The following is a 19,481-nucleotide window of genomic DNA, read 5'->3' as shown; positions in this document are numbered from 1 at the left end:
TGCATTTATGACCGTTGCAGCATCCCGCAATCACGTGACTGCCATTTTCGACTTTCTTGGCCAGCTTCTGGCAAGCAAAATCAATGGGGAACTGTGTGTTTCACTTAATGACTGCAGCAAAAAGGGTCCTAAGATGGGGTCTGATTCGCTTAATGACCACTTCACTGAGCAACCGAAGTTCCAGTCTCAATTGTGGTTGTTAAGCGAGGACTACCTGCAATTTATAGAGTTCCTCCTACCAGAAAACAAGCATCTGGTCAGATGACTCTTTTTCTGAATAATTGGAGCACCTCTACCTGTCGTTATCTCAAAGGCACTGCCAGTCCCAAAACAGTTGCAGCCTCACACCCCTGCGAAAAGAAAGGGCTACACTCCTGAGTTATAACTCCATCCATGAGGACTGGGTTTTGAAAAGAGTTTGAAAGAGATGCTTCAGGACACACAGAAACCCAGCACTTGTTTAAAGCAACTGCATCCGGGCGAGCCTGAAGAAAGACAGAGCTGCTTCCGTGAGCCATGCAATTTGAAGCATCTTTTCCAAAGCATTTTCAGGGACTGCACAGTCCTACAATTCACCAATCTTTGAGAAAATTAGACCAGCCTGATATTTGCTATCGCTGTTGCCAAGTCCAGTCCTGCTTCTTTTGCTTCCTCTCAGTTCCTTCCCTGCAAGACCAGAGTTGGCAAAGCCTACCAGATTCTACACGCCTTGAGCCTGCCCTCGGGCCATGTCAGGTGAAGGGGGAAAACGCAACTGTCGTAAGTGTGAGCCAGCTGCCAAGCACCCGGATCACAATCACATGACCGTGGGAGTGCTGGGACGGCCGGCACTTTGAGGCCTAGTCATAAGTACGGTTCGTTCAGCGCCATAGCAAGTTTGAATGGTCACTGAACGAATGGTTGCTAATTGTACCTGTAATTTGAGCCTGGTCACTTGTGCCTCGAGTGAGGACTTTGGGTTGCTTTGTTCAACGACCCATCTGTTTGTTTTCTTGGCTGTTCACAGTATTCCCAGAAGCCTTCTCCAACACTGAAGTTCAAAAACATCAATACTCTTTCCATACTGCCTCACACAAGGGCTAGATATTGAACTAAGTCCACATCACAGGAACATAATGTACTGCTGGCTGCAGCTGGGCTGGCTACAGAAAAGGGTTGGACCAGTTCATGGAAGTCACGGGGATCAATGGCCATTAGATGACTGTTGAAGGCCATCTGCTGGGAGACGAGTGGGCTTCCACGTGCAGTTGGTTGGCTGCTGTGAGAACAGGGAGCCAATCCGGCAGGGCAGTACTTAGGTTCCTCTATGATGTTCTTATCAAGGCGGGCAAAAAAGATGTGGCCGAGGCATGTCTGTGCCACGATTAGGTGCAGGTAAAGATATGGCCTAAGATGCGGGGAGGACAAATCTAGAAATGTAAATAAAGGCTCAAGTTTATTCATTACTAATTTCTCATCTCAGGTCAACTGATAAGATATAAAAATAGGAGACTATTTTTAGTAGGATTATGGTGCTTTAATAGATGATATTTGTATATGGTATAATTAAACAGAGTATAGCGTTATCTGGAATCTTTGTCTGAACTAATGGCAGAAAATCAACACCTCTTATGGAAAGTAACCTTGATTTAGGATCAAAAGTGCCACCCAAAGCTTGGTTCATATATAGGGGCATTCAGTTATTTATCATCTCTGCCAACTCAACTTTAGAATCAAAAACACTGCAATGCACATCAAAGAGGAGGAAATCATTAGTTCCTCTTCAAGTTCTCTTACAACATAACCTTCTCAGACCTTGCTGCACTTACCTTCTCTCCTGTTCTTATCTCTTCATTAACCTTTGAGCAGGACAAAGGACTCTCATCGTCAAACACACAGCTCTGTTTTAACAGCAAGTTGGCAGGCTGGTTGGTTGAAAGAAAACTCAAGTTCACCAAGAAAACCCAGCTATATTGTGAAAGTACGTCTGCTATCCAAGAGGACAGTGCTAAATGTTAAGTGATAGTGCCTGGGGCAAGTAAGGAGCAATGTTTTGGTTCCTGCAGATGGACTGTAGAAATGTATTTTGCAAGAACTCAAAAGACAGAATACCTAGTCAGGCAATGAAACATCTGCAAGAAAGCAACCAGGCTCAGAGAGCACGAAGGACTCCGTGGTTCAATCCTGAGCTGCAGAGATTCTCTTCGATTGAGACAGAACACTGTACATATTTTCTGTTTCAAAGGCCTTAAATGCAACCCGCCTCCCATTTCTAGGGCTGGGGAAATCCCTGCTTGATGTTCCCAGTCAGCACAGATGATGCTGTTCTAGATTAGAAAAGCATTCTGGGCTGATGTTTGTGATATTTCCTACAGAACGCTAAATACAGCCCTTTTGGGAACCAAATGAAACGATCCTTTGAGAACATTTTCCTTGGAAAGAGGGCTGCTAGCGAGCAGCCAATAAATCCAGGGAGCCAAAATCCCAGATCTTGTTCCAACTGCGTCTGAGGTAAATCCCCAAACACGCTGCCAGAGTCCCATTTGGCAAATGACAGTTTGACAATTGTCATCATTAGACCCCAGCTTTAAAGGCAAAGCATTCAGGATAAGGGTATTACAACCCCCATGCTTCACTGCATCACTCAAATTGGTACCAAGCTTCATGATTACATTTAGGCTCTGAGGGCACGTGGCACTGTTTGCCCATAAGACAACCACTGAGTGCTTTTACAGTAAATAACCAGAGAGAAACCAAGATCGATCAATCGAATGATATTTGACCAACAACATTCAGAAATCAGTGCCTATTAAATAGTAAGACCACAGAGCACTTCAGATTTAAAGGGAAAAAGGTCCTTTGGAGCATTAAGGATACTTCCATAGCATCTATCAGCAACTCTTTAAAGCAGCTGCATCGTCTCCCAGGATTCCACGGCTGTCCTCCCCAGTTGCAGTGCAATCCCAGGGAAAGATGCATGTTACTGAAGGAACTGCTGACAGATTCATGTGTTTCTCATGCACCTTAAGCATAAACATTGCACAGTCCTATGACATCATAAAATAGGGTATCTCCCTTGAGATCTTGACTCCAGGGGACTCTGTGGGCAACCATCTACTTGGCAACAATGTGGAACTGGTTTGCTGTCACCTTCTTCTGAGAAGGTTTTTCAGTGTCCTGTCTAGCCTGCAGCCTTGGGATACGTGGGGGTCTCTCAGGCAAGTATTAACTAAGACCAACCTAGTTTAGTGTTTCTTTTTAAAAGCAACTGTAATTTTATTAAGCAGGTTTGAAAAAATGAACACACATCGAGGAAAACGAAAAAGGATAGACAAGAAAAAGAAAAGAGCAAGAAAAAAACAAAGAAAAATAAAACACAATAATAAATAATAAATGGGGAATTTTCAAGCATCACAGAATCAGGCTAATATTTTCCATATTTCATTAACTGATTTTAAGTAACTGAATATATTACATCCTTTTGAAGACGACCAGCTGTTGCGATAATCCAAACAATATATGAAGATCAACAGCAGTCAGCACAGTATAACTCATAACATAACATTAAGAGTTACAGTAAATTCTATTCAAGCTACTAAAGATCTATTCTGATTTAACAGATCCTTTAGAACAGGGTTCTCAACCTCGGCCACTTTAAGATATGTGGACTTCCACTCCCAGAATTCCACAGCAGGCATGCTGGCTGAGGAATTCTGGGAGTTGAAGTCCACACATCTTAAAATGACTAAGGTTGAGAAACCCTGCTTTAGAATATTAAGGCTTTCTATAAAGAGCCTGTTTGGTTTTTCCAGGTTAGCCAGAGTTGACTAGCTGCTGCCCTTGGATGGGTATCATGTGATATGGCACAGGGCCTGGTTATTTGAGGGACTACCTGTCTCCCATAACATCTACCCAGCCAATTTGATCCTGCAGGGCTGGCAGATTTCCAGGTTCCTTCAATTAAGCCATGCCATTTCTCAGGACCCCGGACAGACACCTTCTCTATAGCACTGCCTGCCCTCTGGAAAGAGGTCCCCCCCGAGATCCGAATGACCCCACTCTGCTGGTGTTCAGAAGAGCCATAAAGACCTGCCTCTTCACCCAGGCCTTTGGCAAAGGAGGGTGAAACCCCTTGCTTCATCATGCTTCCCGCCTTTATTTTTTATGTTTTATTGATTTCATTTTAATTTCTTTGTTTGATTGTTGGGAGCCGCCCAGAGTCACTAAGAGCTGGGCAGCATACAAATTTAATATATTATTGTTGTTGTTGTTATACAATGACAGAATGCAGAGAAACCTGGACAGTACCAAAAGTGGTTACAGCAGTGTTTCTCAACCTTGGGAACTTTAAGACGTGTGGACTTCAACTCCCAGAATTAAGCCATGGCTGGCTGGGGAATTCTGGGAGTGGAAGTCCACACGTCTTCAAGTTGCCAAGGTTGAGAAACACTGGGTTAGAAAGACATGGAGTGACCCATAGCCCACATCCACATCTTGCTAGCCTTCAGAATCCTCCATCCAGCCAACAATTAGGGATGGTGGCGGACCACTGGTTCTGTAAGCTTGCTTTTACGAAACATATATCTGTTTCTTGAAACTTCTGGTTTAATGCCTCACTGAACCCCTATGCAATGAGCACCAGCTTATTAGGCAGAAAACAGATTTTCCAATACAGGTCTTTTTATGCTGCAAACCTACATGGTTTCAATCCAGTGGAAGCTCTGCAGCTTCCTTTAAGGAAACCTTCCATCTTGGAGTCTTCAAACGGTGTTGGAATGCAACCCTCCTAATTCCCAGCCTGTGTGCCTAGGAAGCATGGGAGCAATAGTCCAATGCATGTCTCAGGCCAGGCTAGACTATCCAGGGCAATCTGGAGATTGTCACTGGAGGATGCTGGGAAATCTCATGGATGTCCCACCTCTACCCTGTAAATCAGGGTTTCTCAACCAGGGTTCTGTGGCGCCCTCGGGTTCTGCAAGAGGTCACTAGGGGTTCCCTGGGAGATCACAATTTATTTAAAAAATTATTTCAAATTCGGGCCACTTCACCTTAAAGAGGTAAGTTTCATTCTTTATTTTAAGAACACTGTTAATGCACGTATACAGGCCTACCCATGAAACGATGATAAGAATTTTGGAACGTCTGGGGTCTATTTGAGCCTGAATGTGGATTCAGGGGCTCCCCGAGGCCTGAAAAATATTTCAGGGGTTCCTCCAGGGTCAAAAGGTTGAGAAAGGCTGCTGTAACTAAAATAAACCAATAGTTAAATAAATAAAGACATTGCTAAATAAATAAATAGATACCCTACCTGACAAAGTACACCACACAACAGCCTTTTTAAACACTTCTCCCTGAGTGACTCCAGAGCAGCTACAAAACAAGACATTGGACAACAGTTTGTCAGTATTTGCAAACTACAGAAACAGTTTTTAACTAGAATACAGTCAGGCGATCCCCACCAAACGATGCACTTTCCAGGAGTGATTTTTGGGTTCTGCTAACAAGACACCTGAACAAACTCAAGGGCAACTACGGCACCTCCTGTCCTCGTTGCAATTTCAAGCATTTCGAACAGCAGTGCTGAATTCTGAATGAAAAAATAAAAAATGCAGGGAACACTCCTCTTGGCCAAAAATTCCACTTAAAAATAAAAGGAAGCTTGAGAGCGAGGTTTTGCTAGGGCAAACAGAGAGGTTTCTGTCTTTTCATTTGCAGTTCTTCCAAGAAGCCACACTGGCACCACTGAACCTCAGAAGTATTTAATGGCTTATCAGTACACCATGGGAACTAACGGGTTAACCACAGAAAAATGATGGAGGTAGAGTGCGTCAAGCACTCTTCCCAAGAGGACTCTGATCATTGTGCCCCTGCAGGAATCACTGTAAAGAAGGCAAAACGTGGTGGGAGAGGGGATGTCCAGTTATTTCAAGGGCTGGCAATCTTTCCAGTTCCCCAAAAAAAGAAAAATAGTTTTTTTTCAAATAATCCGAATCTTCTGCAGGCTCAAATCATCCTACTTCCTTTTATCTGACACATGATGGGAAGACCCGGCTCGCTGGAAACGGCTGGGAAAGGTGGAAGGAAAGAGAAGAAGAGGACAACCAGCAGCAAGGTGGAGGGACTCAGGTACAGTGATTATGGGGGCACCTTTGGAAGTCCTGAAGGCCAGGCTGGAGACAGATCCTCCTGGAGAAAATCTATCTATGTGGTCGCTAGGAGTCAAAAACAACTTGATGGCACATAATCAAATCTTCTGAGTTTCAGGGCATCTCATCCCCATTATCTAAAAGGTCCTCATGACCTTTTAAATAAAAATAATATATATTTTTCTTTAATTCTGGTATTTGGTAGATGCCACTTAGGAATGGGATTAGTGCCTGGCTGGTGAATACTGAACAGCTAGATCCAGCGTATTCCTATCGTGCATTGCCATGGGATCCACCAAATCTCCCCAAGGACTGAGAAAATGTTTACTTGCTCTCAACAGTTTCCATGAATTTTGTTGTTCCTGCAGGAGTGATAAAAGTCCATAGCTGCTCCCCCCAGAGAGGTAAAGCTACAGTACACTTTATTTATCAGCTATATTAATACATCTCCTTGAAATATTTCCACAACCCTCTAGATGGAACTGAGATAGCATAGTGGCCCAAAGTCATCTGAGCAGCTTCCATGGCAGAAGGTAGACTTGAACTTGGGTCTCCCCGCTCCTAAATCCAACCCCTTCCTCCCGCCGGCCCTTGGGCTGAGAGAGAGATTCACCCAAAGCCCTCCAGGGAGCTTTCATGGCTGGGGAGGGGACTACAACCTGGATGACCCCTTTCCTAGTCCAATCACCTTATCACTATGTGCTAGCTCTTGGGATGAAGAAGAGAGACTGGTCCATCATCTCCAAAGGTGCTTCTTTGGGTAAGAGAGGGCTTGAACCTGGGTCTCCCTGTCCTAGTCTAATACCTATGCAACCACGCTTGCTCTAAAGTCCAAACCCTATCAGTCAGTAGCCACTGACTTAGAGATATCACCAGGCTCCAGTTTTCAGAGGCAACATTTCTCCAGCTATGGTTTTTGGGGAACAGCAAGAAGGAGAAGTTGCCTTCACACCTTTCTTGCTCTGGAGCCATGTGCTGGACCACTCCAGGAACCTGATGTAATGTGGCAAGTGTGAGTCATCTCTAGAAATCACAGAGCTAGATGCGACGATATAAACCATCATGTCTCACCCCAGCTCAGCACAGGGAAGACAATCTTTTATCCACTAAGACCATAGTAGAGCAGTGCTGGATGAAGCTGAAGCCTGCTGAAGCCAGTATCCTCTTAGCCCACTCAGGTGGCCCAGGGAACCCACAGGTTAGGTGTAAAATAAGCAGTTCTTTCTCCCTCACCAACAATTTGCTCCTCAACCTAAAAGAATATATAGCTATCATGGCTAGCTACCGCCAACCAATTACTTTTGGGAAATGGTTGAACCCATGAAGGTCAACCATCGACAAAATGCTAATCTAAAGGACACGGGGAGCAAATAGCTGTGGGATACTTACCACTTTCTTCCTTGGCTTTCAGTTCCAGCAGCTGGCAAGTCCCTGTTAAATCTACGTTTCTACTCCGGAGGCTTCCTTGCTCGGCCACACTTTCTTCTAGTTTCTTTCGTAAAGATCTGGCTTCCTCGCAGGCAGCGTGAAAGTCACTCTCTCGATCCTTGACCTGAGAAAGCAGCAGCAGGTCAACACACGTTTCCAGCATCAAATGCTGCAAGACATGCTCTGTCTAAAACTCCCTGTGGGCAGCATAAAAAAAGAGACCAAAAACACATCTGCTCTCTTTCCGGAAGCCATGCACTCCCCATGCTTCTGCATTTTGAGAGAGACAGGTTCTGCTTGTTGGTGTGCACCAAGCCGTTCTTTTCCTGTGCAGAGCACTACAGGTTGCCACCCCCTACGCTCAGCTGTGACTTCCTCTGCAATCACGCTTCTGCAAGTTCCAGATGAGCACAGAAGTTCTGCTTTTGCTATGCCAAGAGGCCTGCAGCTGGCCGCTCTAAAACTTAATTCTCTCCCATGGCACTCTCCAGAGTGGCAGAGCAAAAAGGCACTCAGGAATGTCCCCAAAATAAGACACCTGTCCCGTTTCAAGAGGGGACGTTTCAGATAAACCTCCGAACCTGACACAGGAGCACTGAGTCAAGCATTGCTATGCAATGTGTGCACCCAATAGAGGGGGCCTTATATTGGCCCCAGGGCAATTGCGGTCTTTTCTCCTGCCCCTTAACATTTTAAGGATCTTCCTGGCAGCCTGGGAAGCAGAAATCTCATTTCTACAACACGGCCCAAATCTTCCCTGGAATTAACAGTAGCGTGATCTCCCCCAATCCAGTGCCCCCTCAATAGCACTGGGCTTCAATGCCCCCAGTCCATAGCCAGCTGGCCGACAACTCCAAGGGTTGCGTCCCAATTCATCAGAAGGCTCTTACGTTGAGGAAGCCTCTGTTGGGCAGCTTATTAAAGAAAGGCAACTTATCAAGATATATATTTACATATTGTACATTTTTTAACATAATAAGGTTTGGGGGTGGGTGTTTGCTTGTTTATTTTCATGCTGCATGCCACCTAGAGTCACATTGTTAGAGTTGGGCAGCCTTATAAACCTAGTTAATAAATAAATAAATAAGTTAAAATAAAGAAAAGAAAAACAAGGCAGGCAGGCAGGCATCTGAATCAATCCTGTAGTTTTCTTGGCAACATTTTCAGAAGCCGTTGCCTTCTTCTTCCTAGGGCTGAGAGAGAGGGACTGGCCCACAGTCGCCTAGCTGGTTTATGCCTATGGCAGGACTAGAACTCACAGTCTCCCAGTTTCTAACCTGGTGCCTATAATCACTATACCAAACTGGCTCTCCCATGGAAGGTTTGTTAATAGGTTTGTTGTTTCTGTTCTGGGCCCATTAACAAACCTTGCATGGGAGAGCCAGTTTGGTATAGTGATTATTGAGCCATCCACCCAGCAGTCTTGAGCTGCCAGAACAGAGGCATTTGCCTATAACAAAATAAAATGAGAAGGCTGTCTGCATAGCTCCACTTGGACCAACCGAAGCTGGAAATCACACTTCTGATACAGAGCAAGAAAATAATGGTGGAGGTGGCCTTTCTACCGCTAGAAGCATGTTAGGGATGACACACTGCACTTCTATCTTCCAAAAATGCAGGTGGGCTGTCCTCGGGGCACACAGGATGAGTTGATGAACCCTGAGTGTCAGATCAGACAATTCATACTACCCTAAAGATCGCTCCATCTTTTTAAAAAAATGGTGCAAAAGCAAAACGTAGGACACTTACCCTCTTCCCAGCCTCCTCTAATTGTTCCGTTAGCTCTTGCAACATCAGTCTCAAGACATCTGCTTCTGCCAAAGCGTCTTCCTTGAGCTGTTTGGTTGACTGGATCTCGCGTTGTCTGTGAGATATTGAACAGAACGCCAAAAGCACTCTACAGCAGCATTATTCAACCCTCCAAGTTTACAAGTGATTCTCTGTAAGGGCAACTTCGATCTCGGGATTCCTGGAAATGACATCTGCTAAATTATATGCACTTCTAGGCTGAGGAGCATTGTGGGGTATACTTGTCCATATTCACCTATACAGATCCACCTTCTTTCTTTCAACTTCTGAGCTTCTCTCCTCCCACCCACCATTTCGGTTGTGTGTCTGACTTTGCAGAGGAAGCTCTGCTGTTTTAGAGAAAACTCTGCCCAGTCCAGTTTAAAAATAAAGTGAAGAAGAAAGATGAAGGCCTTGAAAGCTGCCCTTCCACAGACATTCCCAATCTGCAGTTTGAGCAGATTCTGACATCTCCCAGACTTTACCCACACAGGTGTCTCCCCTCTAGCACAATGCAGAGCCTTTTTCTTTTATTTTCTTCTGCAGAGGCCCATTGCTCATTCCTTCCCCCTAGTCAGTGGGAGAAATATGGGTGAGTCATCGCCTTCACCTATGCCATCTTACCTCCCACAGAAATTCAGCACTTGGGTATCATGGGCTACCAGTTCTCTTAGGTTTAGTCTTATGGAGATGTTACCTCACGGCAACCCAAACTAAGAGCTTTACCCACTGAACTGTAAGAAATTGGGAACTGCATATATGTCTGTATGAGTACACGCACTAACACAATACAAAGCCATATTCTCTATATAATGAAGAAGAAAAACCTGGATAAAAGCGTTTTCTTTAAGTGGAGCTGTTCTGTCCTCATCCTCCGCATATTTCCTGCCATTTTAATAAGCTCCTTATCCAAGGATTCCTTCTGAGCTTCCAAAAGATTTAGCTTCTGAAGCCATTGGGTTCTTTTGTTCTCCAGAGTTCTCTTGAGGCCCTGTGTGGACATTTCCACAAACATCTATAGAGCACCGCAATCTCTTGGTTGAATCAAGCTCACAGCTCCTCCATCTTGTATTCCATATCCATCATGCACATAGAAAACATCACGTGCTTTCAGTCTGCTTGGCAGTTGGGCAACTTTGGGGTGTGTGTGGCCATGTTGGGGTGGTGATTATCTTCAATTACACTCACCTTATTTCTCTCTGACAAAGCTTAAGTCACCACCTGTGTTCTTGTGATAAGCTAAACCCAGTTTAACAAGAATCCAATTTTTTTGGCGCACATTCCTGGCAAAGCCCCCCAAATAAAGCCTATGGCGACTTGACATGATTGTCTGGTTCACACAACATGCTAAGACAAGGTTAGCATGGTTAGGTTAGACTCTGCTGGGATTATAATTATGGCCAGGATTCCACCATAAACCATCCAACTGGTTAAATCAAATTCTGTTTAACCATGGGCCGTCAGGGCTTTCTCTCCTCATACCCTTAGAAGCACTTTGGTGGAATCCTGACCATAACTATAAACCAGGAAAGTGATTCTGCTGATTCAGAAATTCTGAGAACAAGGAGGGAAAATCAATGCTATGTGCCAAGCTGCTGTAGGCCCTCCAGTTAACAGAAATCCCTACACCATTAGCACCCCCAGAAAGGAAAAAAAAAAATCTAAAGAGAGATTGGAGCTTTGTCAGCTGAAGGGAACATCTGTCAATCCTGCCTTTGCCTGTTTTCTTTGGGCTATTGAGAGGGAGCTGCAAAGCCATTCCCCTTAGAGGACCTGAAGTTGTGAGACAAAAATACCTACCATAGAATCAAACCATTGAAAAGAGCCAGTAAGGTCACTGAGTCCAGCCCCTGCTCAGTGCAGGAATCCAACTGAAGAATCCACAATTGGTGGCTGTCTCACCTCCAACTGAATTTATTCAGTAAAGGGGAGCCCACCAGAAAACTGGGTTATTGCTTCCATTGTAAAACGCTCTTACGATCAGAATGCTTTTCCAACTTTCTAACATTCCGTTGGAATCTGCATTGTTGCAGCTTAAATCCATGAAATCCATGGTTCAAATAATACAGCTATTTGGGAAAAAGCTATCATATTTCTCTTTCCTCAGTTTCCTCTGGAAACAGGATAAAGCAAAGCCAGTTCCTTCACTCTCTTTAATGGGACTCATTTCCTAGTTCTTTGATCATCCATTCTACCATCCTTTCCGCTTGGTTTTTTCACCAAATCCCTCTTAAAGTACAAGACTCAGAACTGGGCGTAGCATTCAAGGTGGGATCTGTCAAATGCGGAATAAACTGGAATAATTATTTCCAGCACTTTGGGAACAGTATTTCTCTTGATGCAACCAAACATCACATTTGCTATTTGTGCTGCAGCCATATCTGCTGACTCATATTCAGTTTTCAATCAATAATTATTCCAACATAGACTCAGAAGGAGGAGCATTACCAAGCCAGGTATCTTCCACGCCATACCTGTGTATCTGATTACTGTTTCCCAAGTGAACAACTTTGAATTTCTTAAATTTCATTCTATATTCTAAGCCCATCTCTCTAATCTATAAAAGATCACTTTGATTTTTATTTATGTATCCTAAGTTATTAAACAATCCCATCCAGTGTTGGGTAATCTATCTGATAAACATTCCCTTCATCTCTTCATCCAATCTGTTAATAGAGGTACGAAGTGCCACTCCACTTAATGCCTTAATCCGTTTTGATGAGGAATCACTGATGAGCACTTTTTGAGTAAATTTTTAAACCACTTGCATATCCACTTAAATATTGTGCCATCCAGCCTACACATAACTAGCTTTTTAATCTGCCTGTCAAGGAGAACTTTGTCAAATGCCTTAATGAAATCAAGATATATCACATTTACAGCATTCCCACAATCTATTAAGAAAATTTTCTGATAAAAATAATTAGACTGGCAAGACTTGTTCTTAACAAATCCATGCCAACCCCTGGTAATTACTGCACTGCTTTCAAAATTGTACTGATCATTTCCAAACAGGAAATAGATCTAGAGCATCCCAAAGCAAAACGAAATAAATTATATTCACAGTGCTTTTAACTATATCAAATCTGAGCTGGAAATAAATCAGCTCAGCTCTCCACAAGTACTTAGGTTATAGAAAAACAGAGCTACCGAATTCTGTGTGGGAATCCCTCTTGTCTAGCATGCTGTGTCAACCCAGACAAACTCTGCTTCTTGACTGGTCTTACTTACTTTGTGGCATTAACCAAATGGGAAATTCCAGGAGATGTACAAAACAGAGCAAAGCTCTGTAGATTGCCCACTTCTTAATTTGTCAGTCACCAGAATGCTATAACCAAAACTCACAACAGGTGCCTCAGGCCTGATCCTAGTTCTGCATTTACTAATTTAGCACCTCCTGATGTCTGCAAGTGCATGCTTGCTGGGAATCCATATTCCAATACATCTGAAGGGCGCCAGATGAGTTAAAGCTGAGGTAAGGTTTACAAGTGGCATTATCAGCAGGGAAGACAACCTAAGAGCACGCTTGCCTGCCATTCAAGGGTTATTTACCACCAAGCTCTTCTGGAAAGCTTCTTGCAGATCCAATTCAGAGCCTGCTGCGTTCAGCAGAGGCAGCCCTGCTAAATCCTCGATTTGAGAAAGTTCTTCTTGCTGCAAAGAAAGGGCCAGATCATAGTTTATATTTGAGAACTTGGGAAATATCAGAGGGTATCATAATAGAATCATTGGGTTGAAAGGGGACCTGGAAGTGTGGTAAGCTTTCTTTATTATACCTGCTTTGAGTTATGAACAGCACAGGGAGACTTCAATTTAAGAATCTGGTTTACTTATTCTGGTTTTATGTCTCCAGTCCTAAGGACAAACCATACACAGTAAGAGGAAACAGAACAGCAATTGCAGGGCAACACCCGTATGTAGCCTTTAAGCCCCTTGATCCAATTGCTGTTCTCTTTTCTCTGTCCCCACTATGCCTTTCAAGACTGCAGGCAGGATTCAGCAGGTGCAACTGAGATTGTAGCGGCTGTTTCTTTTGCACTATGCTTCAGGAGAGCTGACCAAACAAAACACCAAATATTTTTAAAGAGATGCATGCAAATACCCGAGAGAACAACAACAAAAGACATTTAATATGTAAAAGCAAAAGGATAAGGGTGTATCTGGCGGGCCTCTCTGGGGAGGGAATTCCATAATTTCATCAGCCTCCCAATGTTACCTCATTGGAATGGAATGGAATGCAACCCTTAGAGCGGAGCATTTACACTACTGTATTTTCTTTGATCTGTTTCATTTGTTCACTTCTATCGTGATCCCGACAGCTACTTATGCCAGCGAGACTTGGAAGGCATCAGCAAGTATCAACAAGGGGCTTGACGTCTTCCAACAGAGATGCCTCCACCGAATCTTAAAGATCCGGTATTTTGACCACATCACCACCGGGAGGTGCTCCGAAGGAGTGGCTCACGTAAACTTCATAACATCATCACACGTAAAAGACTCCAACTGGCTGGTCACATCTTTCACATGGAGAGCAACTGGATCCCTAAAGTGGTAATGAGTTGGACCCCCCGATGTTAAACGACAACGAGGACGCCCTTGAATAACATGGCGAAGAACACTGATACAAGACCTGAAGGCACTGAATATCACATGGAAGGGTGCCAAAGCACTCGCCCAAGACTGAAAGAGCTGGAGGACTTTACTGCCCAATTTGCCACGTAGGACACCACCAACAGTATCAATCAATGGAGCTAAAAGTTATTACCCAAATGGGAGGGAAGGCAGCCAAAAAGTCTTGCTGGAGTTAGCAAAAATATAGAAAAAGTGTTTTCAGGTCTGATTTTTCTCACTATCCACATCTACATTTTCCATACCAGGTTTAGAATGGTGGCCCTGAACTTTTCTCCAACGCGCTCTGGCCCTTCCAGAAGCAGCAGAACTTCCCTGTCCAGTGATTTGTCAAGCGCTGTCCATTCAATTCCAGGGATCTTCGCGAGAAAAAGTAATTTGAAAATTGCACATTGTACTTCTGAGCTGAGACACAACTTATAGGCTGCACTGAATATGAACATTTGCTTTTCAGTTAAGTTAAAAAAGTAGAGAAGATCGTAGGAGCTACCACACACTTCAAAGAGACTTTTCTCAAACTTGTTTCTTGCACAACCTCTACCGTGTCTCAGACGTCATGATAGCTCCAAAGTTCTAAGAATGCAGTAAGTAACTGTATGTTTTTAACATACGATGATGATATGCTCAAATGGGGATTGCTGACGGATAATAATACGCTGTGTGAACGTGGAGAGATACAGAATCCGGCCCACCTGCTGACCTGCCGATTATTGCCAACAGTAAGCACTGAAAATGACTTGTTTTGGGCCAATGACCAAGCCAAGAAAGTGGCATCATATTGGCAGCTTAAGGTTTGATCTTGATACGAAAGAAGAACATACAACGATGTTACAAGAGATTATTTTCCTCTTAGTAGTAGTCTGTACCATGTGTTAAGGTCAGATCATGGAAAAGAACGCCAAAATGTAAATCTGAAAAATACAGGGTTTCGAAGCACATGATATGGCACATTTAATATCCTGTGCTGAGCATCAATTTTCCTAATAGAACTAGGGTGAGGCCATACATACAGAGTCACCTAGAACCGCATACAAAACACAAACTAAGAGCCTTTCCCCACTGCTGAGTAGAGTCCGGGGATGAGACGAAGGCAACGTGATGGGGACAGAGGTGAACAATGCTATTGCCAGGGTACGTGTGCGCTGTGGTTAACGTAAGCGGGAATATTGCAAGGCAAAAATATACAACGAGGCTCTTCCCTTCCCACACCCATTAAGGATCCCATGTCTTGATTAGCAGTGGGAGTTAAAAGTGCTCATAAAAATGCTCCTAAGAGTTTTATATTTGCATCCAACCCTTTGAAAGCCATTTCTGACCTCTGATGGTTCCTGGGCAAGTTCCAGTTCACAGTGCAATGAATTGGTTGCTTCAAGGAAGCTGCTGTTGAACTTGTAGATTAAGGGGAAGTTGATACCATTCCTAGCAAAAACATATATATATATACATATATTTAAAGAGTTAAACCACCATGATCAAGAATGCTGCATCTTGTCTCTTGGCTTCTACGAATACTCACGAGATCAGCTCTTGCTGCATCTGCTGAGCGTTGTTCAACAATTTACTTTTCTCCATTCGCAGAGTCTACAGTTGGAACCCCCAAAAAGATGTTTAGAACGAAGGCCCTATGAGCAAGAAACAAGCAATCCCTTACCTTCTTCTTACTTCCCCATAGAAATATCAAAACAGTACCTCTATCACTGAGATGTACTCCTTAAGGGTAGACTTTAGTTCTTGTAAATCCAGCTCCTTCTGCAATGATTGAAGAGTAAGATTGAGGTAGTTACACCACGTTGTGCTTTAACTAACCAGGTTTTGTTAAATAAACCCCCGTCTGGCTTCACCCAACACATTAAGCCATAAACTATGATTTTTAAACTATGATCAATCCCCACTATGGATTAGGATAGTGTGCAAACTCAACCTAAGAGTAAGAATAACTGCACTCTGGCTGGTGCATATGTTGGGGAAATGCAATGGCTAAGTTTGCCTTAAAAGGCTAACTAAACCAATTTCTCACCCATGCTAGCTGAACAGGACAGGACGACACTTACAAAGCCATGAGGAGAGTTTAAACCTTTCCCCTAGGTGCTTAGCTACAATTACTCCATCCACACTTTCATTTCCCAGTCAGCTTCAAAATCTGGAAATGTTCAGTGGAGGTAAACCTTTTTGATGGGGAAAGGATTTTGGGCAGAATTGGGTAGATTAATGGTTAATCAGATGTTCAGCCAACCTGTAGGTTCTCTTAGCACCTGAAGCCTGAAGTCAGACCAATCATTCCATCTTCTACACTGGTTACTCACCCACATGTCTTAGAATTTGTTTCTTAATATCTACCCTGCTGCTCCAGGTCTTTTAAAAAGGGAAATCAGAGATTGGGACCTTACATGGGCAAAGCATCCACCATACCATTGAATGTGGTTTCCTTTTACATGCTCAGGGTCAGAAAAATTGCAACTAGATCCAAAGTCCCATTGCTCTAAGAAGCTCCCAGGTAGGGAGTAAAGAGACAACCCACCCCGCTCTTTGACCGCATCATCCATATTCAGACATACATTGCTTCTGAATACAACTCTGTTTTACTATTGAGGTGTACCACCCATCTCCTCCGTATTCAGCACAAGAACAGGAAAGGCCAAAACAAGTGTGATGTGACTGGAGGGCAGGTGAGATGCACACCAGCACAAAAGTTGAATGATGCTTCAGCGATGCAAAACGCTATTGCGAAATAGATACCATCCCCGCAGGGTTAAGGATATGGTGGTTGTTGTTTTTCCTTTTTACACACATTCAAATTAGCTGCAGGTGTTTGGAAGAAAGGCAAGACAAATCTATGCAAAGCAGAGGCTTCAGAAGCAAAGGTTTTGGGGGAAAAAATTGTTCACAGATACAGGCTATTCTAAGCCCAAGTTTGCACAGCTGTCCAGTACATTTGCAGGGATCAAAATATAGATTGCAGCTTCCTGTTGCAACAGCCTGGGCCACTTCTATGTCTGGATTGTACTACGTTTTGCTGCATGGGTTGTCAATTCATATTTGCAGTCCAAGCACAAATGCCAAACTAACTGTAGAGGAAGGACAGGAGAAGCAGCAGGAGAAGCAGACAGGCAGTTATATAAATCAGATAGATAAAATATAGAATTCTACCCAGCCACACGCTATTTCAGGCAAACATTTCCTTTTAACTTTTCAGTTTTCTGTCTTTTCATTCTAACCCAGCCTTTCTCAATCTTTTGACCCTGGAGGAACCCTTGAAATATTTTTCAGGCCTCAGAGAAGCCCTGCACGTTGGGGCCCAAATATAGGCCAGAAGTTCCAAAATTACTATCTTCATTTCATGGGTAGGCCTGTAGATATGCATTAATAGTGTTCTTAAACCAAAAATAAAGAATGAAACTTCTTAATGTGAAGTTGCCCAAATTTGAAATAATGTTTTAAATAAATCATGATCTCCCAGGGAACCCCTACTGACCTCCTCTGGAACCCCAGGGTGCCACGGGACCCTGGTTGAGAAGCCCTGGTCTAACCTCTATTCTCTGATGGCTGAATCAGCTCAGTCCTCAGTCCAAAGCTGTTGGTCAGCAAACGTCAGGTGAGATGCAAAGTTGTAGGCCTATAGCCCTAAGTATGGCTATAACTAGCCAATAGTTTACTTCTGGGGATGAATTTCCCCATTTTCTGAGCCCAAGTACACAAACCAACCTCAGAGTCCCAAGACTGTGTGACCACCCCTTCAAAAAAAAAACAAAAATAGATAGATAGATAGATAGATAGATAGATAGATAGATAGATAGATAGATAGATACGGTCCCCAGCTACCACACTAATTTTTAAGAGAGAAAATTGACAGGAGAGAAAATCATTGAATGTAAAATAGAAGAGGAACAATATTAACTATTATTTAACAAGGTAAAGACTCCTTGAAGTTGAGCGTGACTCCTGGTGACTTCATGGACACAACCATACCGCTTCCCTGGCAGCAATTCAGGACCTTACTCAGTTTCCTCATCTAGCCTAGAGTCCTGAGATTTCTTGGTGGGTCTCCCATCTAGTGCTAACCACTTCCAGCCTATTTAGGTACTACCCCCTGCTACAGGCATTAATTGCCATTCAATTGCAAAGAAAATGAAGGTCATGTACACTTTTTCCTGGCCCCGCCCACTCCTTTTTGGAGCGCAGCTCAAAAAAAGTTGCCCACTCTATTCGGTCTACCCATAGTGTGGAGCTCCGTCTTGGCTTAAAGGAGTTGTCATTATGTTGTCGGAAAGGAAGGCTCCCAGGTATAAATCGGGGGCCAAGGGATCAGGATTCCAAGGGCAAAAAGACAACAGCCTTGGAAGAACTTTGCCAAAGTGGAAAAGCTAAAGCTCCATATTGAAACAACCAATTTTTTTGGTCTCAGAGAGAAATCACACCATCTAGAGCTGGCACGGCGCTGGTGCACAATATTAAAAGGGAAAGATTCGGGTTAAGAACGTTGCTGCAAAATGTGTTCTTTCTTGAACTTCATCCGCTTGTTTTTCTGCCCAGGACAGCAAAGAAAGCACAATTCTATCTGTAAAATGAATTTTTTGTCTGTGTGGGAGGTGCCCTTGAGTTAATCTTGACACCTGGCAACTACATGGACAAGTCCCTGCGGTTTTCTTGGCAACCGTTTTCAGAAGTGGTTTGCCACTGGCACCTTCTTCCTAGAGTTGAGAGAGACAGACTGGCCCAGGGTCACCCAACTGGCTTTGTGCCTAAGACAGGACTAAAACTCACAGTCCCCGGCTTCTAGCCTGACGCCTTCAGGTAAAGGTAAAGGTTTCCCTTGACATTAAGTCCAGTCGTGTCTGACTCTAAGGGGCAGCGCTCACCTCCGTTTCAAAGCCGAAGAGCCGGCATTTGTCCGAAGACACTTCCTCCGTGGTCATATGGCCGGCATGACTAAACGGAACGCCGTTACCTGCCCGCCAAAGTGGTACCTATTAACCTACTCACATTGGCATGATTTCGAACTGCTAGGTTGGCAGGAGCTGGGACTAGCAACGGGAGCTCACCCCGCCACGCGGATTCGAACCGCCAACCTTCAGATCGGCAAGCTCAGCGGTTTAACCCGCAGCGCCACCGCGTCCCAACCAACCCCTTAATCACTATTTATCAATTAAAGAGTCATAGAATGTTATAAGTTGGGTAGGACCTTAGAGGTCATCTAGCCCAACCCTCTGCTCAGTGCAGGAATACACTGAATGATCCCCTAACCCTTAGTGTCATTTGTAAATCTGACCACAGTTTAGTGTTACTGCTCACCTTTTGCCCAGGTCCGTTAAAATTTGTTTTCCAGAAGTCCACATTTATTCAAGGTGCTGTTATTAACTTACGAACCCCTACTGTTTAGGTCCACAACACCCAAACCAACACCGCTTTCTGCATGTTCCCACCCATAAACTAATGCCATCTTTGGAGTCCTGCTCCAAGTTTTCTCCAACAATGTAATGGCTTATTTCAATGTCAGCCTTCCGTCTCTGAAAT

The 19,481-nt window shown here is 43.8% G+C and overlaps 1 protein-coding gene across 1 annotated transcript in view; it reads right to left on the bottom strand.

Moving 5' to 3' along the window:
- The window catches only part of IRAG2 (inositol 1,4,5-triphosphate receptor associated 2), a 59,974-nt gene that overhangs the window by 25,031 nt on the left and 15,462 nt on the right, over window positions 1-19,481 (bottom strand). Inside the window, exons 12-22 of the mRNA XM_063308792.1 lie at window positions 15,660-15,719; window positions 15,487-15,551; window positions 15,287-15,389; window positions 14,216-14,329; window positions 12,894-12,995; window positions 10,169-10,332; window positions 9,303-9,417; window positions 7,515-7,677; window positions 5,283-5,349; window positions 2,857-2,974; window positions 1,809-1,904 (exon numbers count right to left, since the gene is read on the bottom strand). Coding sequence (XP_063164862.1) covers window positions 1,809-1,904; window positions 2,857-2,974; window positions 5,283-5,349; window positions 7,515-7,677; window positions 9,303-9,417; window positions 10,169-10,332; window positions 12,894-12,995; window positions 14,216-14,329; window positions 15,287-15,389; window positions 15,487-15,551; window positions 15,660-15,719 — 1,167 coding nt within the window. The remainder of the gene's footprint in view (window positions 1-1,808; window positions 1,905-2,856; window positions 2,975-5,282; window positions 5,350-7,514; window positions 7,678-9,302; window positions 9,418-10,168; window positions 10,333-12,893; window positions 12,996-14,215; window positions 14,330-15,286; window positions 15,390-15,486; window positions 15,552-15,659; window positions 15,720-19,481) is intronic.

This window comes from Candoia aspera, chromosome 7 (assembly GCF_035149785.1).
Source record: "Candoia aspera isolate rCanAsp1 chromosome 7, rCanAsp1.hap2, whole genome shotgun sequence".
Taxonomy (NCBI): domain Eukaryota; kingdom Metazoa; phylum Chordata; class Lepidosauria; order Squamata; family Boidae; genus Candoia; species Candoia aspera.
Note: the sequence above shows the minus strand (reverse complement) of the source record. Positions and strands in the feature narration are given on the sequence as shown.